This window comes from Haliotis rufescens, unplaced genomic scaffold (assembly GCF_023055435.1).
Source record: "Haliotis rufescens isolate VD_foot unplaced genomic scaffold, xgHalRufe1.0.p SCAF_13, whole genome shotgun sequence".
NCBI lineage: Eukaryota > Metazoa > Mollusca > Gastropoda > Lepetellida > Haliotidae > Haliotis > Haliotis rufescens.
Genome location: NW_025963813.1, coordinates 32,520,615 through 32,548,098, shown reverse-complemented (window position 1 = coordinate 32,548,098; position 27,484 = coordinate 32,520,615). Strand labels below are relative to the sequence as shown.

General features: G+C 41.9%; 1 protein-coding gene across 1 annotated transcript; it reads left to right on the top strand.

Moving 5' to 3' along the window:
- On the top strand, nt 1-26,072 carry LOC124118172 (serine-rich adhesin for platelets-like). Its single transcript, XM_046480282.2, has 14 exons — nt 1-247; nt 6,954-7,150; nt 8,761-8,837; nt 9,312-9,368; nt 9,994-10,139; nt 10,948-11,051; nt 11,826-11,961; nt 13,574-13,668; nt 16,878-17,030; nt 17,923-18,055; nt 20,689-20,745; nt 22,818-23,054; nt 24,363-24,538; nt 25,454-26,072. The coding sequence occupies exons 1-14, from the start codon at nt 178-180 to the stop codon at nt 25,718-25,720; spliced, it is 1,905 nt and encodes a 634-aa protein (XP_046336238.2). The 5' UTR covers nt 1-177; the 3' UTR covers nt 25,721-26,072.
- The last annotated feature ends 1,412 nt before the right edge of the window (nt 26,073-27,484 follow it).

The following is a 27,484-nucleotide window of genomic DNA, read 5'->3' as shown; positions in this document are numbered from 1 at the left end:
CACAATATATTAACCTTTGAAATGAAACACTATCCCTTAAATTAAATATTCATCCTTGCCTTCATCCTACAAACTTTCTGGATTGGGGCCGCCATTTTGCGATCGGCCATGTCTGCGCAAGTTACCATGGCTTCATCTGGGTAGCTGGGAGAGCTAGTTCGCTGTTTCCTCATCACCATGGAGATCCACTCAAAGGTGGACTTGGTCAGTTGTATCTGTGTTCTCCTTGTATGGACGACCTCTAATGGTAAGTGTGTTTCATTGTCCTTGAGAACCGGTAAGATAATTATATTTCTCAAGTCAAATATCATTCACCACAATAGAAAATTAATTTCCAATAATATGCTTCTCCTTGATATGATGAAAGTTTACTGCTGCAACAAATTTCATCTTGATAGATGAAATCGCAATAAAAGAATAATATATGTTCCATATTTAAGATGTGAGGTGAAATGGGGTTTAACGTTGCGTCCTAGATTATTGCACTTACAAAGCGACCTGCATGCACGTGTGTGTGTGTGTGTGTGTGGCTGCTTGTACTAGTCCGGACTGATGCCGATTTATAGTGCTAGCTCACTGAGATACCATGCAGCAGTTTAACATGAATACCCCACTCAGACACAGCATACTGACTCCGAGCCGACCAGTCCTTGTTTTGCGCCTTAATGCCGAGCGGAAGACAGGGTAACAACAAGTACCATCTTTTAACGTCTTTTGGTATGATGCGGCCGGGGATCGAACCCCGGACCTTGATGGATTGTCTGGTCCAGCCTCGATTATTTACAGACCGCCGTCATATAGCAGGACTATTGCTGAGTACGGCGTTAAACAACAAACAAAGAAACCAAATCCTTTTCTTGTCCATCTCTTACCATCACTCGATACCTCTTTGTATAAATTTCTGTAATCATTTGTTATTTTGGATCATCCCATACGTTTTGGAAAATATAGTATAATATAACTTCTTATCGAATATATGTTTGGTGACATGTGGCATCAACGGATCGGGTTATTGTTTATGTCATCAATCACAGGTTTATTGTTGTTATACAAAATTGTAATATTGCTGACTGCGCCTTACTAAACATTCACCCACTCACTTACTCATTTACCCCCTGCCCATCGACTCACTCAATTGCCCCCATACATTGTGACCATCTTGCGTCCATATTTGCCACCACTGAACAAGCAAGTACTTGGTATCCGAGGACATACTCACACAGCTTCCAGTCAGAGGACCCGTGGACATCCGGGTCACATTAGGTCTTCAGCAACCATGCTTGCCGTAAGAGGCGACTAACGGGAGCGGGTAGCCAGACTTGCTGACTTGGTTGATGCATGTCATCGATTCCCAATTGCGTGGCTCGATGCTCATGATATTAATCACTGGATTGTCTGGTCCAGACCGCCGTCATATAGCTGGAATATTGCTGAGTGCGGCGCTAAACAACAAACAAACCAATCAGGGGCGGTGGGGTAGCCCAGTGGGTTACACCGAAATCCCGGGTTTGATTCCCCACTTGAATTCAATTTCATCCCGTATGGCGTCTGCGTTCACAACAATCACTCGCCAGGACAGAGCAGGATAGATTCATGCCATTTTTATGCGTATTGCGGTCAAAATGTTGCGCTTTGCAATGGATAACAATACTGGAACCTGAAAGTTTTAGCTTCAGCCCATAAAACACCCCCCCCCCCCCCCCCCCCCCCCAACCCAACCCAACCCAACCACCCCCCCACCCCCCTCCGCGTTGTCTTACATACTAATGCTTATTCTGTGTGTAACCATGACAACACAGTGTCTATTTTGTAATAATTGTTTTTACTTCAATGCTTACATATCCGATGCCCATCTTCAGCTCACGCGTCGACCCAGGCATTCTAACGGCGAACGTATGTACGGAAACTGATATCGCACCAAGACGTTAAAACTCACTGTATTCAAATTATTGATGTGTTGCTATGGAAACGGAGAATTTATATCCTGGCCTGTTGATAATTTTTTCATAAGCAACTCTAGCATGAAGAATCAATAGTCTACTGGCGTGGAGTACAGGTGTACTTCCTACCTGTGTTACTGCTCGCGTGTCTTGGCACATTTTCTCTCCTGTTGTAAACTCGGTCTTGGAATGCTTTGATGAGTTCCGTGATTTTCTGCAATGCAGTCGGTGTGAGCGCGCGCTTGTGTGTGTGTGTGTGTGTGTGTGTGTGTGTGTGTGTGTGTGTGTGTGTGTGAGCGATATTTACAAAAAAACAGTGTATCATGGAAGAAATAACATTAAACAATTACAAATAAAATTATAAAATACCATAATAATATATGTTCTGAAATAAATGTTTTTAAACAGAATTGAAATTTAAATAGATTACAGTCATCAACAAACTCGACGACTTCATCAAAGAGGTTGAATCGTATCATCTTACACACCTGTGGGAGAGAACATGTGGTAACAAACATGTGTGAAATCGACATCAAGGCCTGTGATTGGCTACTCCATGTCTGATGACCAAAGGTCGGATTATGACGGACTACTTCCTGGTCGTAATTTATTGATACGCTTCTCGTCAATCAGTCGAATTCACCCTCGCCTCTGTCGAAATTTGATCTTATCGAGTTGATATTATCAATATTTCCTTGATAGTCCAAAGATATGGCACAAACGATTTCATGGAGGGTCACACTAGGTATGAGTAGTAAGCATTTAGACGGATGAGGTTAGTCAAGACTGTCCTGTCATGTATTAATGCGCCTCTGCAATCACGAGCATAGACAGAATATGTATCGATTCGAAGCTAAGTTTGGGCGATTTTAGTGAGTGAGTATGGCTTTACGCCCCTTTTAGAAATATTCCAGCAATATCACGGCGGGGGACACCAGAAATGGGCTTCACACATTGTACCCATGTCGGAAATCGAACCCGGGTCTTCGGCGTGACGAGCGAACGCTTTAACCACTAGGCTACCCGACCGCCCCTTGGGCGATTTTAAGGTGTGTAAGAAACAAATTACTGCATACGTGTCTGTCATAGACCATTTATAAAAATCGTTGTTTCAAAACGCATATGTTTCGGTTCATCTCGTTAGATAAGTTTAGAAACAACTCGTTGTTAGATATATGGTATCTGAGTGACTCTCGTGTAGCGATATCTATATACTAATATTTACAACATCAGTCCTACAATGGATGTAAACCTTTGAATCCCAACTTTGTGCACAGGAATCAGTTTCCTTAGAGTGAGTGAGTGTTGTTTTACGCTGCTTTTAGCAATATTCCAGCAATATCACAATAACAGAAATGGGCTTCACACATTGTACCCATGAGGGGAATCGAACCCGGGCCTTCAGGGTGACGAGCGAACGCTTCAACCACTAGGCTACCCCATCGCCTCTTGTTTCCTTAGAAGGGGACCTTAATTATGATGATGATTATGCTGCATTAAAACAAATAAAAAATTATATAACTATCGCGAGAATACAGATAAATTATCTTGGAATGATTTCCCTAATTCATCCCACGTGGTGTGCCGCCCTTAAAAATTCATTATATTGCCAATAGACGTCAATGGCGTACACAACGTCGAAACTGGGGTAATCGTCTCTGGTCACGATGATTCGCGATTAAAATTTGCACTGCCTTGATAGGCGTGGTCGTCGGAATGGAGGCTAATGTCAACCTGTGACCTCATGACAGATTTTGCGGTGGATCGGTTATAGTGGGAGGTGGCATCACTGGGACTGACAGAATACCACCCCGTATTGTGCAAGGAAAGGTCACTAAGCAGTACTATGGGGACATCAAACTGACACCCTTTATTGTCCCGTTTGCAATGCGTGTGGGTCGACGTTTTGTCCTTCGGCACGACGGCGCCCGTGCACGACTCGTCAATGCTCACCTCCAGTAGCACAACATCCATACAATCATGGCCAGCAATGAGCACAGTCCTTTCTCCAACTGAACCATTCGTGACCAACTCGTGTTATTCCGGGACAAGCCGAATACGTCACCACTCGTCCCTTTCCGTAACCTGCAAGAAGATTCGTCCCCCTATCGATGAATGTTATGTGCGAAAATACGACAAACCAATTAGAATGCGCCTATTATTTCAAGTTCTTCGTCAAAGAATCCCTCAGATATAATTGTTTATTTTACATATGTCTTGCATCTAAAAATATACCCAAGACACAGTTAAATGTGTTCAATCATACTGTATAATACTTTAAGTCCCGATGTGTCTTAAATAGCATCTGGAATATATATGACATATGGGAAATTTGCGTGAATCATTACGCAACGAGTTGACAATTTTTTTAGTTATGCCCGTTTGCGCTTAGACGGAACCCAGTCGCAAAAATGGCCACGAGTGGGACACGAGTCGCTATTCGGCTTGTCCCGGAATAACACGAGTTGGTCACGAATGTTCTTGCAGGTTACGGAAAGGGGCGAGTGGTGACGAATGCAAATGAACACGTCTGGGACAGGATAGGGAGACGCTTGCGTCAACGTCATAGGCCGTCGACCATGTCAGTTGAACTTGGCCAGGCGCTGCAAGAGGGGTTAGGCAGACCCCCTCAAGTCGCCATTTGAAGACTACGCTGTATGCCTCGTCGTGTGAATAATGTTTGACGAATCGTGGCGGTATTACGCACAACTGATACAAATACATCAACTTTGAAATTTCCCATCTTACTACTATCGTCCTGCAAGATCGTTGGCCGTCATAACATCTTCTGTCATACTTCACTGACGATTGAATGCGTTCATTATTATCATACAGGTATTTCTTATAACTAATACTTCTTTCAAGTTTGGAAATATATTTTCCGAGTGTCCCCTACTTGTTTAAAGAGTATACTACATGTATGTGAACATTGTGCAAAGTGGAGAGTGTCTGTAAATACTATCAAAACTAAAGTGTTTGTTTTCAAGAAAGGTGGAGTGGTATCTAAACATGAGAAATGGTTCTTCGGTCCAGATTGACTTGAAATATTCTCATACTACAAATATCTTGGCTCAACAGTTTCGTATCGAAACCTATTTACAAAAGCATGTGATGTATTTGCAAGGCAAGCAGATAAAGCAGTGTACAATGCTGATCAGTTTATGAGTGAATTTAGAAATATACCTGTTGAATCACTGTTTAAGATATTTGATGGTAAAATACAGGCACGACTGATATACGTCTTGGAATTTTGGGGAGCCTTATATTGCCACAGTATTGAGAAAATACATACAGAATTCGACAAATTTGTTCTTGGCGTCCGCTGCCGGTCACCAAAATAAGGCAATTTAAGCAGAAAGCACCCGATATATGTAAGCCATGAATGCCGAGTTATCTCATGCTGGATACGTCTGCTCAGACAACCAGATACACGATACTCTAGACGATGCTATTATAGGCTTAATCCCCTTGATGACTCTGGCGATATAAACTTGGCCTCAGCTGTTTGGGAATTATTTTGCCTCATGCCTTTTGGTGACCTCACGCAATTGGGATCGATGACATGCATCAACCAAGTCAGCGAGCCTGACCACCCGATCCCGTTAGTCGCCTGTTACGACAAGCATGTCCCAGACGTGCTCTACAGGGGACAGGTCAGGACTCGTGGCTGGCCATTACATTGTGGAGGTGCTTTGCTGCTGGAGGTTTTGTTTGTTTGTTGTTTTACGCCGCACTCAGCAATATTCCAGCTATATGACGGTGGTCTGTAAATAATCGAGTCTGAGACCTGCATCACTTCGGGCTTTCCTCTCCAGAAGCTGACACGCCGCGATATAACTGGAATACTGTTAAAAGCGGCGTTAAACCCAACTCACTCACTCACTAACTGTTCCGGCAGATAATCGAGACTGGTTATTCTCTGGCGTTGACGTTTTGTGAATTCAATAACTTGTACCGTGCACTTGTTCTGAGCCAATGCCGATTTGTCAGGCAGTGTCAGGCCAGGGTACCCGTGAAGATCCGGGTTAGAATTGGTCTTCAGCAACCCATGCTTGTCGTAAGAGGCGACTTATAGGCTCGGGTGGTTAGGCTTGCTAACTTGGTTGATGCATGTCATCGTATCCCAATTGCGTGGATCGATGTTCATGATGTCAATCACTGGATTGTCTTGTCCAAACTCGATTATTTACAGACCGCCGCCATACAGGTGGAATATTGCTGGTTGCGGCGTTAAACAACAAACAAACAAACAAACAAACATCCGACCAGGGCGGTAACTTGTCTTGATCGGAAATCACTAAGAACAGAAAACACAGTAAAAAATAGGAGGAAATCGATTTTGTCGATTCTTTGTATTGGATAAAATTCCAATCTGCCGTATCTACAGATATTGTATTGAACTAAATTCTGATTTGCCATACCGGCAGCTATTGAACTGATTACAATTCCGATCTTTCATATCGATAGCTGTTGCCATGAGCACAATTCAGATATGTCATCTGGACAGCTGTTGTATTGAATACAATTCCTACCCGTCATATCATGAGCTATTTTATTGAACACCAATCCTATCTATAATAACAAAAACTCTGTATATTGAACACTAGGTGAGGTGAGGTGAGGTGAAATGGGGTTTAACGTTGCGTCCAAGATTATTGCACTTATATAGCGACCTGCATGCACGTGTACGTGTGTGTGGCTGCTTGTACTAGTCCGGACTGATGCCGATTTATAGTGCTAGCTCACTGAGATACCATGCCGCAGTTTAACATGAATACCTCACTCAGACACAGTATACTGACTCCGAGCCGACCAGTCCTTGTTTTAGCCCCTTAATGCCGAGCGCCAGACAGGGTAACAACAAGTACCATCTTTAAACGTCATTAGGTATGACACGGCTGGGGATCGAACCCCGGACCTTCCGCTTTCCTGGCGGACGCTCTACCATTAGACCACGGAGGCGGTCATATTGAACACTAGCCCGTGTTGAGGACTAAATATGTTTGGTTTCAGCCGACGAGGGGCTGCTGCTGCTGGCGAGGGCAGGGGGACGCTACGACCCGCTCCAGCTCTGGTTCAGCTCCCCCCGGAAACTGTGGGCGGTCAACCAGTGCGCTAAAGACGAGACAGACAGTTTCAGGAACCACAGCATCAAAGGCAACTTCCGTAGTCCTACCATAGACAACCTGACATCGTACAACACAGTGGAGGTGAGGACACGTGTGTGTGCATGTTGTTTTAGGCCGCTGTCAGAAATAGTCCGGACAAACCAGTGGTTGATGTCATGAGCAGCGCCCTTGGGGTACAATGACATGCAGTCAACTCATCCCGAGCACCCGAATCTTGGCCACGGGGAGCTAAATCTCAAGAATGCATAATGTTCTATTTAAGATTTAAAGTAGATACAATTATTGGTAACAACTTCGTTATGTTAGTGTAATGGCGACGTTTCAGTATAGATCCTTAAAACTTTACCGAACTGGGGCGGTGGGGTAGCCTAGTGCTTAAAGCGTTCGCTCGTCACGCTGAAGACCCGGGTTCGATTCCCCACATGGGTACAATGGATGATATGACTGTACTATTGCTAAAAGCGGCATAAAACCATACTCACTCACTCACTCACTATAACTAACTTATACCATAAAAGCTTAAAGTGAGTGAGTGAGTATGGTTTTACGCCGCTTTTAGCAATATTCCAGCAATATAACGGCGGGGGACACCAGAATTGGACTTCATCAGAAATGGGCTTCACACATTGTACCCATGTCGGGAATCGAACCCGGGTCTTCGGCGTGACGAGCGAACGCTTTAACCACTAGGCTACCCGACCGCCCCTAAAAGCTTAAAAGGGGTCTATACCGGAACATCGGTATTACAGTAAAATGAAGAAGTTGTTATCCATTAATTGTGTCTACTTTATTCAAGATTGTTTTTAAAAAGTATCTTTTTGATCAATCGAGTAGGCTCTGAATATATATGAAAAGTTTAACAAAAATGGCACCAGTTTTCAAATGTAGTCCATAAGCGCATGTGATCAGAGCGGACAAACGCGGGTGTCACGACCGTTTTGTATTTAAGCCAGAAATATAAAAAAAATCTAAATCAGTGTAAGTATTCCGAATTATACTTTAACAAAATCAAAACTTTGTGTTACGAATACATTGATGTATTGATAAGATGTTTGATGCAATTTGTTCCTCGTGAATTTATGTTGAAATTTCCCTGCCAAGAATCGGAACTGTATTCACAATTCCAAGCGCACGTAGCTTATAGGTTATTATCTAAATCATGACCTCTTCTGTCCGTAGTGGCAAACACGTGTGTAGATCCGGGATAGAATAGGTCTTGAGCAATCCATGCTTGCCGTAAAAGATGGCAATGCTTGTCGTAAGAGGCGGCTAACGGGATCGGTGGGTCAAGGCTTGCTGACTTGGTTGATGCATGTCATCGATCTCAATTACGTGGATCGATGCTCATAATGTCAATCACTGGATTTTCTGGTCCAGACTTGATTATGTTACAGACCGCCGTCATATAGCTGGAATATTGCTGGTTGCCGCGTTAAACAGCAAACGAAAACAAACAAAAAAGCCATGACAAATGTAATTAAATTACAAATATCTTTATCGGAGATTTTCAGAGTGACAGATCTGAGGTCAAATGTTACCGTCCTTGCACTTCAAGATATACATCCTTGGAGCTAGCGTAATAAATCTATTGGCGTTAATAGACTTACAAAATACAAGTAAGACAATAAACAGCCGAGTTAGGTTGAAATAATTTTGTCTTGTTCATGCCTCCCTGATGTGCCCATGCCTAGCTGGAACTGGTGGTGTACAGTGGATTCGGAGATGAGCTGCTGAACGTAAAGGGATGTAAGATGATGGACGAGAATAGGTAGGTGTGATGCAGCTCACCTCTCAGGTGATGGAGTGAGTGTGAGGTGAGGTGAAATGGGGTTTATCTTCGCGTCCAAGATTATTGCACTTATATAGCGACCTGCATGTACGTGTGTGTGTTTGTATGGCTGCTTGTACTAGTCCGGACTGATGCCGATTTATAGTGCTAGCTCACTGAGATACCATGCCGCAGTTTAACATGAATACCTCACTCAGACACAGTATTCTGACTACGAGCCGACCAGTCCTTGTTTTAGCCCCTTTAATGCCGAGCGGAAGACAGGGTAACAACAAGTACCATCTTTTACCGTCTTTTGGTATGACGCGCCCGGGGATCGAACCCCGGACCTTCCGCTCTCTGGGCGGACGCTCTACCACAAGACCAACTATTTCCATTCCATAGTTCTATTTCTGTCATTGTTTTTGTGTGTAAATAATCGCAAATTAACCTTGGACATTACTTTGTTTACAGGACACTGCAATGTGATGACAAAACATTTGGCAAGGTGATTGGTGCCCAATTAGACAGGTGCGCTACTCTGTAGGTGGTGAATTAGACTGGATTAGCCAAAATCAGCACTTTGTCTGAACACTCATTGAGGAGGGCATGAATTCGTAATCGATGATTTAGCCAAAATTTTATGATTGTAATGCACTATGTCAACAGCCTCTGGATATGTAAATGTATTTGTTATCCATGATTGGCCCATGGTTGTATGATTGATCATGCACTAGTCCACAGCCTCTGGATATGTAAATGTATTTGTTATCGATGATTGGCCCATGGTTGTATGATTGATCATGCACTAGTCCACAGCCTGTGGATATGTAAATGTATTTGTTATCGATAATTGACCCAGGATTGTATGATTGGTAATGCACTAGTCCACAGCCTATGAATATGTAAATGTATTTGTTATCGAATATTGACCCATGGTTTTATGATTGATAGTGCACTAGTCCACATCCTCTGGATATGTAAATGTATTTGTTATCGATGATTGACCCATGGTTGTATGATTGATAATGCACTAGTCCACAGCCTCTTGAGATGTAAATGTGTTTCTCATCGATGATTGACCCGTGGTTGTACGATTGGTAATGCACTTTGGTCATAACTTTTGAAGAAATAAATTCTGCATTTTTTTCATCAGATTGGGAGGGTTTGTATTGAAGACAGAGACTGGGGACAAGATGTTGACGATGATGTACGACAGCACGTACTACTTCGACAACGCCACCACCAGAGAGCGTCTACTGCTACCTTTCCTGAATCGCATAGCTAAACCACCAAACACAGGTACATTTTGAACAAACATGCGGCTTCATTGCTTTCCAGCTCATCCACTGGTCCACTGACATAGTCGATAGGTTAAATATTCACACGTAGGGTGTGGGGTGAAATGGGGTTTAACGTCGCGTTCACGATTGTTGCACTAATTATGCATGAGTGTGTGGCTGCTTGTACTAGCCCCGCTGAATTTATAATCCCAGCCCACTGAGATACCATGCCGCGGTTTAACATCAATACCCCACTCAGACACAGTATACTGACTTCAAGCAGACCAGTCCTTGTTTTAGACCCTTAAGGTAACAAGTACGATCTTTTAGCGTCTTTTGGTATGACGCGTCCGGGGATCGAACCCCTTCTGCTCTCCAGGCAGACGTTCTACCACTAGACCACGGAGGCGGTCACATGATTATGATAGAGACCACCAAATTGTTGTAAATTCCCAAACTAAAAGGTCTTTGGTTAGAGAGAATTTGACAGGTGAAACACGTATGGATCTATAATGTAATGGATTAAACTAGGAACATTATTACTTTTGAAAATCATAGCAACAATTCGTTTAACTTTGTGTTTAATGACCACATCCGATTTCTGACACGTTTCTGGTGGAAATATTGTTCCGTAGTTTTTTTTGTCGTATCTAAATAGTTGAAACGATCCCATTTTTAGCGAGATGCAAACCTTATTGTCCAGCCATGTGATACTTGTACTTGATAAATTCTAGAAAGGTGGAGGCGATGGCAGCGACAAAGGAGGCGACGTTTACAACAACGATTGTTGATAGTTGCGATGCTGACGGTGATACTGTTTTACACAGGTTACGAGGGTTGTCATGACGTGGTACAGGACAAAGTGTTCCGTATGGATCGTATGTCACTGGAGACATGTTTCAAGAATTGCACCAAATTTGCCACGATTAAGGTAATATGACTAATCTTCTGTATCATTGAAAGCGAGTGAGTGAGTATGATTTTACGCCGCTTTAGGCAATATTGTAGCAATATCAAGGCAGGGTACACCAGAAATGGGCTTAACCAACCCGGGCCTTCGGTTGGTACAGGTTGGATAACGTGGTATCACAGGGACGGTTATTGCAGTGGCATGTGGTCCTAGGCACAGCGTGCAGGTCACACATCAGGCGAAGGCGGAGAGTAGGTGCATGGGTGGCTGTGTTCGGCAGCTTGTCTCTAGAGATTGTCTAGGACTGAAGCCGATGTAGCACATGTGGTCTCTTCTTTGATCTAAAATGGCCGTAGTGCGAGGTTGGTACAAGTTGGTACAAGATGGTACAAGTTGGTACAAGATGGTACAAAATGGTACAAGTTGGTACAAGATGGTACAAAATGGTACGAGTTGGTACAAGTTGGTACACATGGTGGCACATAGAATAGTAGGGAAACAGATCGAAACGCCTGTCGCCTGTAATATTTTCCAAGAAATATTTATAAATACAATAATCTAGAATTAACCTATGACTAAAGTATTTCAGGCCGATTTTGTTTATTTATATTTATCAACTCTATACACTTATTCAGCATTCACCAGATGAAGGAGCATGGAGTGGCTCTGAAACGTCGGGACAAAGAATAAAGCAAGATGCTATCAATATAAAGTGTCATGTATTCATGTTCTCCCAACTTCCAAATGCCTATCAAAGACAATATTTAATCCCTTTGGCATTTGTATTACATTCAGAACCCATTGTGCGGGTGTCTGGAGACATTTGAAGGGAAGCATCAACTCGATGACCGGAAGTGCAGTTTTCTATGCTTAGGCAACAACAACCAGACGTGTGGCGGGGACAATGCCACAAGCGTGTATGACGTCACAAGTAAGTGACGTCATGTTTCCGTGATGTAAATATCATGTGAGGAATAAATATATGATGCTGGTCGTTTACGACGCGGAAACATACATGAATAATGATCTCTCTATATATAATGTCATTAAAAAATCAGTTTTGTGACGTAAATGTACTTATTTATTTAACCTTAGAAATCCGACGGGAGGTGAGGTGAGGTGAAATTGGGTTTAACGTCGCGTCCAAGATTATTGCACTTATATAGCGACGTGCATGCACGTGTATGTGTGTGTGTGGCTGCTTGTACTAGTCCGGACTGATGCCGATTTATAGTGCTAGCTCACTGAGATACCATGCCGCAGTTTAACATGAATACCCCACTCAGACACAGTATACTGACTCCGAGCCGACCAGTCCTTGTTTTAGCCCCTTTAATGCCGAGCGCCAGGCAGGGTAACAACAAGTACAATCTTTTAACGTCTTTTTGTATGACGCGGCCCGGGATCGAACCCTGGACCTTCCGCTCTCCGGGCGGACGCTCTACCATTAGACCACGGAGGCGGTCAAATCCGACTGGAATACAATACATGAGTTGATTATCCAACGTATAATATCTCCATTCCACTATGATCAAAGCCCGGGACCCATCCGCCACCAACGCTTGGTTTTGAGTCGATTTCGACACAGCACTAAATTAAAGAGCTATCGAAACGACACGGTATCGGTTAGGGTATTAAACGATGTCACTCGAACCCGACTGTTGTTATTACATACCGTTTAAATACATATGAGATCTTCTGGGTTCGCTCGAACGATACCGCTATTGTGAATGTAGATCTATGGCGATGGCTTGTGAAGAAGGGTAAGTTTGATTGGTTGCTGAGTTCAAGATGGAGATCGTGATGTCACTTCCGCAACAAAGGTTTGATAGCGCATGGGTCAAGGGTGTGTATATCATAATGGAATGTTATATAATAATACTCTGGATAGTTGAGGATACGAGAAACAGCTATTTGAACTTAGTTTATTGCTTTCGTAACCAACTCGTGTTATTCCGGGACAGGCCGAATAGCGACTCGTGCCCCTCTCATGGCCATTTTTGCGACCGGGTTCCGTCTTAGCGCAAACGGGCATACCTAAAACAATTGTCAAATGGTTGCGTAATGGTTCACATATTATTTCCCCATGTATTATATATACTGCAGATGCAATTTGAAGCACATTGGGACGTGCGGAATTATACAGTATGATTGAACACATTTAACTGTTTCTTGGGTATATGTTTAGATGCAAGACATATGTAGAATCAAAATTATTTCTGAGGGATTCTTTGACGAAGAACTTAAAATCATACGCGCATTCTGATTGGTTTGTCGTATTTTCGCACATAACATTCATCGATAGGGGGACGAGTTTTCTTGCAGGTTACGGAAAGGGGCGAGTGGTGACGAATGACTTTATTGAGCACGTCGACATGCACCGAGGCGTGAAGCTTGTTTAAAGTAGTTCCTGATCGATTACCTCATTTGCATATTTATCGGGTCCGCCTTATATGAGATATCCGTAGCATTGCACGACGATAAGATCCATCTGGTCCAGGTGTGTATGCTACCTTACTTATGACCTTCTGATCCGTGCCAAGGTTACATGGAGTTCAAGAAATTCACGGAGAGTGTGGATACCGGGGCGACGGAACTTGCCTCAGCACAAGTCACAGACAGCAACAGCACCATCGTGGTAAGTGAGTTGTGTGTACCACGGTCCTATACATACATGCATTGTTCATGAACTATATGTATCCCTTCATGAGTAACACGTGTTCATTTTCATGAACTTTATGTATATCTTAATGAGTTATACACACATTCAGTGTTCATGAACTATCTGTATCTCTTTATGAGTAATACACACATTCAGTGTCCATGGACTATATCTATATCTTAATGAGTAATACAGACATTCAGTGTTCATGAACTATATGTATCCCTTAATGCGTTATACACACATTCAGAGTTCATGGACTATATCTATATCTTAATGAGTAATACAGACATTCAGTGTTCCTAAACTATATGTATCCCTTAATGCGTTATACACACATTCAGTGTTCATGAACTATATCTATATCTCAATGAGTAATAGACATATTCCTGTTAATGAACTATACGTATATCTTAATGAGTAATACACTCATGCAGTGTTCATGAACTATACGTATATCTTAATGAGTAATACACACATTCCTGTTCATGAACTATACGTATATCTTAATGAGTAATACACACATTCCTGTTCATGATCTATATGTATATCGTAATGAGTAATACACACATTCAGTGTTCATGAACTATATCTATATCTTAATGAGTAATAGACATATTCCTGTTAATGAACTGTACGTATATCTTAATGAGTAATACACTCATGCAGTGTTCATGAACTATATGTATATCTTAATGAGTAATACACACATTCCTGTTCATGATCTATACGTATATCTTAATGAGTAATACACACATTCCTGTTCATGAACTATATGTATATCGTAATGAGTAATACACACATTCAGTGTTCATGAACTATATCTATATCTTAATGAGTAATAGACATATTCCTGTTAATGAACTGTACGTATATCTTAATGAGTAATACACTCATGCAGTGTTCATGAACTATACGTATATCTTAATGAGTAATACACACATTCCTGTTCATGAACTATACGTCTATCTTAATGAGTAATACACACATTCAGTGTTCATGAACTATATGTATATCGTAATGAGTAATACACACATTCAGTGTTCATGAACTATATCTATATCTTAATGAGTAATAGACATATTCCTGTTAATGAATTGTTCGTATATCTTAATGAGTAATACACTCATGCAGTGTTCATGAACTATACGTATATCTTAATGAGTAATACACACATTCCTGTTCATGAACTATACGTATATGTTAATGAGTAATACACACATTCCTGTTCATGAACTATATGTATATCGTAATGAGTAATACATACATTCAGTGTTCATGAACTATATCTATATCTTAATGAGTAATAGACACATTCCTGTTCATGATCTATACGTATATCGTAATGAGTAATACACACATTCAGTGTTCATGAACTATATCTATATCTTAATGAGTAATAGACATATTCCTGTTAATGAACTGTACGTATATCTTAATGAGTAATACACTCATGCAGTGTTCATGAACTATACGTATATCTTAATGAGTAATGCACACATTCCTGTTCATGAACTATACGTCTATCTTAATGAGTAATACACACATTCAGTGTTCATGAACTATATGTATATCGTAATGAGTAATACACACATTCAGTGTTCATGAACTATATCTATATCTTAATGAGTAATAGACATATTCCTGTTAATGAATTGTTCGTATATCTTAATGAGTAATACACTCATGCAGTGTTCATGAACTATACGTATATCTTAATGAGTAATACACACATTCCTGTTCATGAACTATACGTATATGTTAATGAGTAATACACACATTCCTGTTCATGAACTATATGTATATCGTAATGAGTAATACATACATTCAGTGTTCATGAACTATATCTATATCTTAATGAGTAATAGACATTTTCCTGTTAATGAACTGTACGTATATCTTAATGAGTAATACACTCATGCAGTGTTCATGAACTATACGTATATCTTAATGAGTAATACACACATTCCTGTTCATGAACTATACGTACATCTTAAGGAGTAATACACACATTCGTGTTCATGAACTATATGTATATCGTAATGAGTAATACACACATTCAGTGTTCATGAACTATATCTATATCTTAATGAGTAATAGACATCTTCCTGTTAATGAACTGTACGTATATCTTAATGAGTAATACACACATTCCTGTTCATGAACTATACGTATATGTTAATGAGTAATACATACATTCAGTGTTCATGAACTATATGTATATCTTAATGAGTAATACACACATTCCTGTTCATGAACGATATTTATCCCTTCATGAGTAATACACACTTTCATATTAATGAACTATATCTATATCTTAATGAGTAATAAACACATTCTGTTTTCACGAACTATACTGCATCTCTTAAAGAGTAACACACTTATTCTGTTTTAAATGCCACTGTAGAATATGTTTTTGTCAGCTTATTGATTTTTATTAATTCACATATCACATTTAGTCAACTTTCTTTTCTGTTACTTGCTTTAAACTTGAAGTTTCCTCGGACTGCAAATACCGTATAACAGATAGATAGATAATAATGGGGTGTGAGGGTGTTCGCGTATGTGTACGTGCTCGTGTGTGTGTGTGTGTGTGTGTGTGTGTGTGCATGGGTGCATGTCTGTGTCTGAATGTATCTGTTTGTGTGCTTGTTTGTGTCTGTGTTTGTGGCTACGTGTGTCTGTGTATATGTGTGTGTATCTCTGCGTATATGTATGTGTGTGTCTGTATGTGACTATGTGTGTCTGTGGTGGTGTGGGTTAGCCTCGTGGTTCAAGCGAAGACCCGGGTTCGATTCCCCACATGGGTACAAAGTGTGAAGCCCATTTCTGGTATCCACCGCCGTGATATTGCTGGAATATTGCTGACTGCGCGTAAAACTATACTCACCCACTCACTCTGTGTGTGTATGTGTGTTTGTGTATGTGTATATGTTTGTGTGTCTGTGTGTGTCTGTGTAAGTATTACGTGTTTGTGTATGTACGTGTGCATGTGTCAGTGTGTGTGTGTGTGTGTCTGTGTGTATGTGTGTGCCTGTGTGAGTGTGTGTGCTCAAGGGACCGGGGATGCTAGGGAGCTAACCACCGTTTAGGATTTAAAGCGACTGCTGTAATCCTTTTCAATACTGTAAACACACCAGCAGTTCTCAGAGACACAATTAAACCATGGTTTTTTTCTATTCAAGGTTCCACCATTTCCGTCTAAAACGTACGTCACACGCATCAAGATTGAGGAAGACACGGAATGCAGTCTCACCAACATCTACTTCAACGTCTCCGGCCCCAAGTACAACGTCATCTTCGATGAGGATTGTAAAGGCTTGCGCAACACATCGCGGGTACGTAATACAGCAACAGGTTGCAGGTAGGTGAAACGGAAACATCATCAGATGGAGCGCTGCGCGAGGGGGAGTAACCACAGGAAGCTGCAGCTGGAAGCGAATCGCCTGAGGGACGGAAGCAGTGTGAGGGAGTGAATGTTGTTTTAAACCGCAATCTTCCAACCATGTAACGGAGGCTTGTAAATAATCGTGTCTAGACCAGACTGATGTCTGTGAGCGTGAACAGCGATCCACGGCTTTTGGGTCAATTGAACGCCCCAAACTAATAAACTGGGCGTGACCACCCTATGCCCCCTGAGCCGGCTCACGCGAAAAGCATGAGGATATCGAACCAGACCCCATACAAGGGACAGGGGGGCGAGTGAGAGGCTTAATGAGTGACCTATCGCTGAGTGAATGCTGTGTTTATTTGTGAGTTGGTTTACGCCGAACCCATCAATATACTAGCTAAATAAAGGCGGTAAGAGTGGATGAGTGAGTGGGTTGATGTTGGGTGGCCTACATTATGATCGCACCGGTCAGATCAAGCAATGCAACTACATGGGTGTCTTTAAGTCCAGCGGCGGTGGGGTAGCCTAGTGGTTAAAGCGTTCGCTCGTCACGCCGAAGACCCGGGTTCAATGGCCCACATGGGTACAATTGGTGAAGCCCATTTCTGGTGTCCCCTGCCGTGATGTTGCTGGAATATTGCTAAAAGCGGCGTTAAACCATACTCGTTCACTCGCTGACGTTAAGTCCACAATTATGTCAAGATGGACATTGCACCCATTCTACTCTTGAAACAAAACCAGGAGTGAAACACTATATCCCTCGTAATATGCCTACAGAACCAACAACTAGTGTTTCCAGATGCCACCACGACACCAACTATGATCTATGTTCTATTTAGACCGTACACGGAAGAGAGGAGATGTGGCAGGCCGGTCCCGTCCTGGCTTGCCGTGTGATGATCGAGCCAATCCCTCACAACTGCACTTTCCATAAGTCTGCGTTCACCTTCTACGGCACTTCAGCCACTTCAGGTAAGGCCGGCATCAATAGCATCTCGACATTTCAGTGCTGTCAAGTGAGTTAACATTTCTCACAACGTCGGAAGGATGCACCAGAAGAATGTATCAGAAGAATGTACCAGGAGAAGGCACCAGAAGAATGTACCAGAAGAATTTGTCAGGAGAATGTACCAGTAGAATGTACCAGGAGAATGTACCAGGAGAATGTACCAGAAGGATGTACCAGAAGAATGCACCAGGACAATGTACCAGAAGGATGTACCAGAAGGATGTACCAGGAGAATGTACCAGAAGAATGTACTAGGAGAATGTACCAGAAGAAGGCACCAGAAGAATGTACCAGGAGAATGTACCAGAAGAATGTACCAGAAGAAGGCACCAGAAGAATGTACCAGGAGAATGTACCAGAAGAATGTACCAGAAGAATGTAACAGGAGAATGTACCAGGAGAATGTACCAGAAGGATGCACCAGAAGAATGTACCAGGAAAATGTACCAGAAGAATGTACCAGAAGAATGTACCAGGAAAATGTACCAGAAGAATCTACCAGAAGAAGGCACCAGAAAAATGCACCAGAAGGATGTACCAGAAGAATGCACCAGGACAATGTACCAGAAGGATGTACCAGAAGGATGTACCAGGAGAATGTACCAGAAGAATGTACCAGGAGAATGTACCAGAAGAAGGCACCAGAAGAATGTACCAGGAGAATGTACCAGAAGAATGTACCAGAAGAAGGCACCAGAAGAATGTACAAGGAGAATGTACCAGAAGAATGTACCAGAAGAATGTAACAGGAGAATGTACCAGGAGAATGTACCAGAAGGATGCACCAGAAGAATGTACCAGGAAAATGTACCAGAAGAATGTACCAGAAGAATGTACCAGGAAAATGTACCAGAAGAATCTACCAGAAGAAGGCACCAGAAAAATGCACCAGGAGAATGTACCAGGAGAAGGCACCAGAAGAATGTAACAGGAGAATGTACCAGGAGAATGTACCAGAAGGATGCACCAGAAGAATGCACCAGGAGAAGGCACCAGAAGAATGTACCAGAAGAATGTACCAGGAGAATGTACCAGAAGAATGGAGTAGAAGAATGTACCAGAATACTGCGGGACGAGTAGTAATTACGGGATGAGTACAACATACGTAATGGCCGTGTTAAACACTGAATGGAGGGGGAAACCCACTGAAGATCAGCGCCCAGTGACAACAGCCATTAATGTGTGAATGTTTCAGGGACGGCTTGTGATACTGAAACCCGCGTGTCGATACCATCGAACTGATTCCAGCTATTCCATTGGACATGCACTTAATTCTCCAGAGGTTTCACCTCGTGAAGTATTCTGCAGTGGAACACACGCAAAACATACGTATCCTTTTGAAGTAACGAATACCTTAGTGTATCACGTGGCCTGATACTATATATTATATATATAGTAATATATGAATGTATCTTACTTCTACAGCCACATATTCAGGTGTAATAAATAGAGGATATTCAGAACAGTTCAGAAATTAATCTACGTCCATATGGACATCTTGCAACAGTAAGCGATGATAAGGTTACTGATACTTTAAAAGATATACACAATTTTAAACATGTAAATACTTCAAGAAAACAAAACTTGTTTTGTCTCTCGCTGGAGTAAAATATATTACTTATATACATTTATAAAAGTAATTGTGCCTTCAATGAGCATCCCAAATCAAACCCTTAGAGTGGGATGTCAAGAGTTCGGTGTCTCAACATCAGATCGTCAGTGGTGAAAGTTAAGTTATCATACAAAACTGGCCTTCACATGAGATATCGCTACAACACAATTACATCACAATGCTTTGCAGACCATTGCGACATCAGCCGTTGCCATGACATCAAAATCAAATGACATCACAATTCTCTCAGCTACTGAAGCCACTGCTCTTTTCTGTTTTATAGCTTAAAAGGTTGGAACACTGATGTTGGATGATAAATAGAATGTCACCCTCGTGTCTTTTCATATCAAACACATGAACACTCCTTGCTAAAGTTTAAAACACATAGGCACTCATTTATGAAGGTTTAAACACTTCGAGCCAAGCCTCGATATTTCAAACGTTTAGCAACGAGTATTGATATATTTGATATCAAAAGACACAAGAGTGAGATCTAGATTCTCTATTTGTTTTGATTGCAACGACTTTGTTCTGTTTGCATGAAGGACATAAATGTAGAAAATAAAAGCATTTTCACTGGCAACATATACACTACCATGGTAACTATGTGACCGCCTCCGTGGTCTAGTGGGTTGAATGTTTGCACGAAGAGCGGAAGGTCGGTTGTTCGAAACTGTTGCCGTGTCATACCAAAAGACATTACAAGATGGCATTTGTTATCCCCTGCACGTTCAGCGTTAATGGAATAAAACAAACACTGGTATACCGTGTCAGAGTGAGATATTCAAGTTTAACTGCTGCGTGGTATCTCAGTGGGTTAGCACTTTAAAGCCGGCATTAGTTCGGACCAGCCCCACGCACGCACCCACACACGCACACATACACACAGAGGTGTATGTACATAGCTGTATAAGTGCAATCATCTTGAAAGCGACGTTAAACCCAATTTCACCTCACCTCACCGCCTGAAATTCTATTTCACAGATGTGTTTGACGTCGGTCGAGGCTACATCGGAATCAGAGGGAGATGGTCCAATGAAAGTGAGTTAGTTTCCCGTTTTCTAGTATCTCGTCATTCAGTGGTAATGTCCCAAGATTACAAAACGATCGTGTCTTATGCAGTGAAACAAGCATATACCTACGGTACTGTTGTCAATGACCAAGTTTTTCTGACAAATCAATGGTTAGTGGGGCATAGAACATTCCTTTAAATTACACCCTATTGCAGACTTTTAGTCATTTCCTCCTTATTGCTGAATGTTTCGCGATTTTGTTTTGCGAAAAAAGCTTAACCGGTAGGGCTGGGACGGGTCACTCGGGTACCCAGGTCGGGTGGATGATCAGGGTGAATACATCAGTGCTCAAAGCATTAACCCGCAATATCTTGTGTCGTATGTTGTCTTGGATTACGAGGTTCTTCAGTCAAGACAACGGTACACAGTGAAACAGTGACGCTTGATATGAGCGACATGCAGGTGTTTTAACATGGATATGTTTAATTTGACAAACGGTATTTCTTTTGCCCTGAAACGTGAACAGTAATTCACCAAGGATGCCGTTTATCAAGTGTGATGTCCTGACATGTCGATTGTTTACAGACCGCCGTCATATAGCTGGAATTTTGCTGAATGCGGCGTTAAAGAACAAACAAACAAACAAACAAACAAAACGTTAAGGCCAGAGAATATTCAGTCTACGGAAACAGATTCCATTAGGCGTAAATGACAGAATAGTAATGAAAAATATATCAGTGGATCACTGAAAGTCATTGATGACACCAGGTGTTCGCGAAAAGGGTAAGCATGTCCTGCCCTACCGGCGCCGCGATTCACTGTGCAGAGTTGCGTCCCTTGGGCAAACCAGGCCTATGATTGTTGGTTCGAATACCGGCTCGCCCCGATTATGTTTCTAGGTCAATCTCATTAAAATCAGATCTTAGTTCTCGCTACCGCTAAACCAAGATCTGAGGACATCCCATTACGGTTCACGTGAGACCGACCTTGCGCGAACTTTGACCGACCAGTGGAATGACCAATCAGAAGGCAGCTTTCTCGTGCTTTATGGCGCTAATTTCAAATTGGCGACTACTCTTCGAAACATATTTTGGCAAATTCTCGATTACAAGTTTGAAACCTGAACAAAAGAACATTCTGGAATGGCTATTAGATGGTCTAGATTGTATGGATTCAGTCGTTTAACCCGTAACTATCGTTCGGGGTTAAAGTTTTCGGGGTTGCATGATTAGAAATCACATTCCGACTGTCACTTTCATAGTCTAGTGAGCGATGCTCTGATTGGTCGGATGAAAGATCGTTCTAAGGTGACCCCTAATGAGATGTCCTCAGATCTTTGTTAAGCGGTAGCGAGAACTGACGTCTGATATTAATGAGATTGGTTTCTAGGTCTGTCAGCACCATACCCGTGCTCGTGGGTTTCACCGAAGTGGTAAATGTCTGAGACCTGCATAACTTCGGGCTTTCCTCCAACATTAAGCTGATACGCTGTGATATATCTGGAATACTGTTAAAAGCGGCGTTAAACCCAACTCACACACACACTCACTCACTCAAAAGCTAAAACTACACCACCACAAACTTAATCACGTTCTCACAAATTGTAAACTGACCACAATATGCAAACGGTGTAAATTTTAAAACAGTTTGTTGAAAAATAATTCTCGCAACGCTGGTTAAGCATAATGACAGTCCAAATACGGACAAACGGCGGGTCAAACATAGAATATAAACAGACAAACATACAATAACGTCATGCGAAGCTTACAGTAACATCGAGACAACTTATATAATAGAGTAAACTACGATTATAACGAACTCAAAGGGACCGCTAATTTTAGTTCGATATAACCGTAGTTCGTTATCAGTATATATACAGCATACAAAGAGCAAATGCTAGGGGGCAAAGAAAACAGTTTGTTATATCCGCCAGTTCGTTATAAGCGTGTTCGTTATATAACGAAGTTTACTGTATAGGGAAAGGTAAAACAGGCAAAACTTAAAATGTCTCCGGGCGAAAGGTAGAAAAAACATGTACCTCATACCATGTACAGCGAGCCGAAGAGCGAGCAACGTAGGTAATACGGTAATCTGTTTCAGCACAAACAACGACAACCACCTCAACTACTCCTGAAACATCTACAAGCGTCACTACGATCGACACCACAACATCGGAGACGTCGACCACACAAACAACAGGGGGACATGATAAAACTCCAGCTCCGAGTAGCACTAGCTCGCCACAAAATGTCACCAATACATCTGTAACAGGCATGTTGACAACGACACAACACATCAGCTTCACGTCGAGCCATCAAGGGGAGACAACCCAGGAAGGTACTGTAGCCAAGCTCCTCACAGCGATAGCCCGTTCCCGGAGGTCTCTATACTATCGCTGCAACCAGTCAGAACTCCCCACTGTGAATAGGTGGCCACAACCATGCTTGGAGTTGAACTCGCAACCGAATAACCGTAATGTTTACAAACAAGTGACGACTCTTTCGTGACGCCGAATACACTTATAGCTGCTAAATTACTTTCTTCGTTTGTCAGTTTGAATTTCTGTTTCATTAAAACTATCGTGTTATTGTTATAGTAAGAATGTAAGGGAGAAGTTGGTTGATTTTCCGTTAGTCTGCAATCTCGAACCAATCTGATTATTAAAACAACAAAGTAAATTCATCTGGAAAACATGGTCAGTCGTAAACCTTTTCAAAATAAAATATCATGGCATTCCCAAAGACATAAACAAAAGTATCAACGTTACTACATTTGGGGTTAGAGGGCAAATTTCAAGATTCTTGTAATGGCCGCGCCCACACTGGTGGCAGCGATGTTACCAAGAGTGTAACGAAGGTGTCACGCGCTGGGAAGGAGCTTGGTACTGTAGCATGACCTGTATGCAGCATTCGTCACCAGTCGCCTCTTTCCGTAACCTGCAAGAAGACTCGTCCCCCTATCGATGAATGTTATGTGCGAAAATACGACAAACCAATCAGAATGCGCGTATGATTTCAAGTTCTTCGCCAAAGAATCCCTCAGAAATAATTTTTGATTTTACATGTCTTGCATCTAAAAATATACCCAAGACACAGTTAAATGTGCTCAATCATACTGTATAATTCCGCACGTCCCAATGTGTTTTAAATTGCATCTGAAATATATATAATATATGGGGGAAATATATGTGAACCATTACGCAACTAGTTGACAATTGTTTTAGGTATGCCCGTTTGCGCTAAGACGGAACCCGGTCGCAAAAATGGCCATGAGAGGGGCACGAGTCGCTATTCGGCTTGTTCCGGAATAACACGAGTTGGTCACGAATGCTGTATGCAGTTTCGTTTCTCGAAGGAACGTAAAGCTCTACGACTGTCGTAATTCCCACCTCTGACATAGCTTTGCAGTTGTGGAACGCGTGCGTTGAGAACTTGAATTTTAAAGGTTTTACGACGCTAAAGTTTCCACTTTGAACACGTATACCCCCCCCCCCCCCCCCCGCCTCTGTCTTTCTCTCAGCATCTCTGTGTGTCTCTGTCTCTGCCCCTCTCTCTGTCTGCCTGTCTCTCTCTCTCTCCCTTCCCCTCTTTCTCTCAACCGTTAGAACCCATAAGACTCTTGAACATTTAATTGAACATTTTGCAGATTCTTCTACCAAATCAACAGATGCATCCTCCTCCACGAGTCGGACGACTACACAGGCGTCCTCTGCTGCAACGTCTACTGATCTCAACCCCAACGTGACCAGCCCGGCTCCTGCCATGACGAAAGCCTGCACGTGCCTCTGTAAATCCAAACCCCTCAAGAAGAACCAAACCAAGGTACTATATACTCTCATCGACTTTCTACTGTTGGTTTTGTGTGTGTGTGTGTGTGTGTGTGTGTGTGTGTGTGTGTGAGGCACCCCAGTATATCACGTGGTCAGGATTTAATTTGCCATGGTTATTTTCATGGTCTTACGTTTGCATACTCGTGAAGATCCGAGTTAGAATTGGTCTTCGTCAATCCATGCTTGTCGTAAGAGGCGATTAACGGGATCGGCTGGTCAGTCTCGCTGAATTGGCTCATGCATGTCATTATATCCCAATTGCTATCAATCGATGCTCATGATGTCAATCACTGGATTGTGTGGACCAGACGCTATCATGTACAGGCCGTCGTCATATAGCTGCAATTTTGCTGAGTGCGGCGTTGAACAACAAACAAATAAACAAACAAACATGTTTACAAACACGATACAACTGCCATGGCGCCGAATACTCTTACCCAGCTTATTTATTTTGTCTGGTTGATAATTATGAATTTCATTTCAACTATCATGCGATTAGTTCAGTCGGAATGTTAGAGAAAAGGTGGATTCTTTTCCGTTTGTTTGCAAGGTCGAACCAATCTGCTTAAACCAACCAACGTACATTCACCTGGCAAATAGTCGGTCAGTCTTGAACCTTCTCCACACTGACCAGAATGGCTTACCCAGATATAAATATCACTACATTTGGGGTTTATAGGGAAACTTTTCACGAATCTTTTAATGGCCGTTTGTCACTAGTGGCAGTCATGACACCGGGAAAGCTGACCAAGGTGTCACGTGATCGGAAGGCGCTTCTGCCAACATCAAGCTCCTTCCCAGCGCGTGACACCTTCGTTACACTATCGGTAGCACCGCGAACGGACTTTCGCTATGAGGAGCTTGCTGCCAACATTAACAAAGGGAGAGAACTCATTCCCTGTTCCAGGTGATGGCCGCTAAGGAGAAGGCGATCAAGATACAGAAGGAGCTGAAAGTCGACACCATGAACCTCTCTTCATCTGTGAGAAAGAAGGTCAGCGCTCCTGACTCCAGAACGACCGCAGCCGTCGGGGGCTACCTCGGCATCTGCCTCCTCACCATCGCCCTTGGCTCCCTCATCCTCGCCGACATCACCTCCATCACCAGACATATACAACTACTGCGGAGGAACATCAGCGGCCCGTCGCCGCCTGTCAAGAAAATAAAAAAGTAATAGATGTCGATTAGAACAGAGTTGTGTTAGGATGGAGGCTACGGTGGCTTGCATGACAATACTTCGGGGGCTTGTTGCATGCGATACGTTTCTCCATCACCCTAAATACTTATGGCCGATATGATTCTCGTGTCGCGTGTCTATTTTTAATCAGGTAAGATATTGAAGCCGTGTAATATAAATAAAGAGAGTAATTCAATTCAGTTTATTCATATATAACTGTTGGGCCACGGGCCAACAAAAGAGAATACTCATCGATCCCGATTGCGTGGATCGATGCTCATGATATCAATCACTGGATTGTCTGGTCCAGACTCGATTATTTACAGACCGCCGTCATATAGCTTGAATATTGTTGAGTGCGGCGTAAAACAACCAACCAACCAACCAATAGAGAATACATGACAATGTGGAAGCGGTTAAAAATATTTCAAGGATTCATTTCTTAATAACCTGATTAATAAATAGAGATAGATTTCGTATAGCCGTTTTGGATGTACATAGTATTTTTGTTCAATATATTTAGTCCTTACATTGTCATATTTACAACGGCTGTCGGGTAGCCTAGTGGTTAATGCGTTCGCTCGTCACGCCGAAGACCCGGGTTCGATTCCCGACATGGGTACAATGTATGAGGCCTATTTCTGGTGTCCCCCACCGTGATATTTCTGGAATATTGCTAAAAGCGGCGTAAAACCATACTCGCCCACTCACTCATATTTCCAAGATACAAGTAAAAAGTGAAATTCAACTTCGACGTCATTTGAACATTTCCTACATAATCTTAAACATTTTGGAATTTTGTAGTTGCCTGCCAACTTCAACCATTAACCTGTGTGAGCTGCATCTAAATTGTGCTAAAGATATTCTGCATTCTCTTATATTCACATCAGTTAAATACTTTTTTTGCACATATTTGCATTTTAAAAATACAGAAGATCTCCATGTTTGAAAGTACATGTCAAAAAGCGTCAGCCTTATTTATATATGAACATGGCATGGTTCTCTACTCCCGGACAAAGCCGTCGTATGTATTCACGGACAATGTAGGAACGTAGTGTTTGCAAACCCGACCCTTGAAGTATTGAAGATGTAATGTAGAGTGATAATGGCGAATTGATTTGAAGGCGTAGGGGAAATAACGTCGATCATATTTACTTTAGAAATAGAAAACAATCAGCAACAAATATTAAGAAATATATTGTACATCAAGAACTTGTATTTTCTGGAGTCTGAAAATCAATATTAACGTATGAAAAGAACTACAAAAACAAACTTTGACATAAGAAATCTTTGAAAGCCTGCACAGAACACGGAATTGATTCCAGATCTTCTGAGGATTTATCCATGATTATTTTGGATTTTATCGATTTTCACTTGATTTTTTATGGATTGCTTTTGATTGCTTCGTATTTTTTTTATTGTTGTTTAATGTGTGTATACTGCTCGTTTAAGTATTAAACGTCAACGCCAGAGAGGAATCGGTCTCGATCATACCCCGAAACAGATTCCACGACGTGTAAAAGATAAATAGTGGTGACAATTATATGAAGCAGCATTTGGATGGGTAGTATTTCCTTTCGAAAATAACGTATTTCTAAGTTTTGATATTGAATGTATTGTATGGAAAACATATTAGTTTGTGATTTAAATATATTGCATCGTTGTATTTTGAAAGTTCGTGTCCAAACTGTGTGCACACCTGTATGAGTCGTATTTCTATGTGTTTTGTCGCATCAATTAAGTGTGGAAGACACCTGTGCG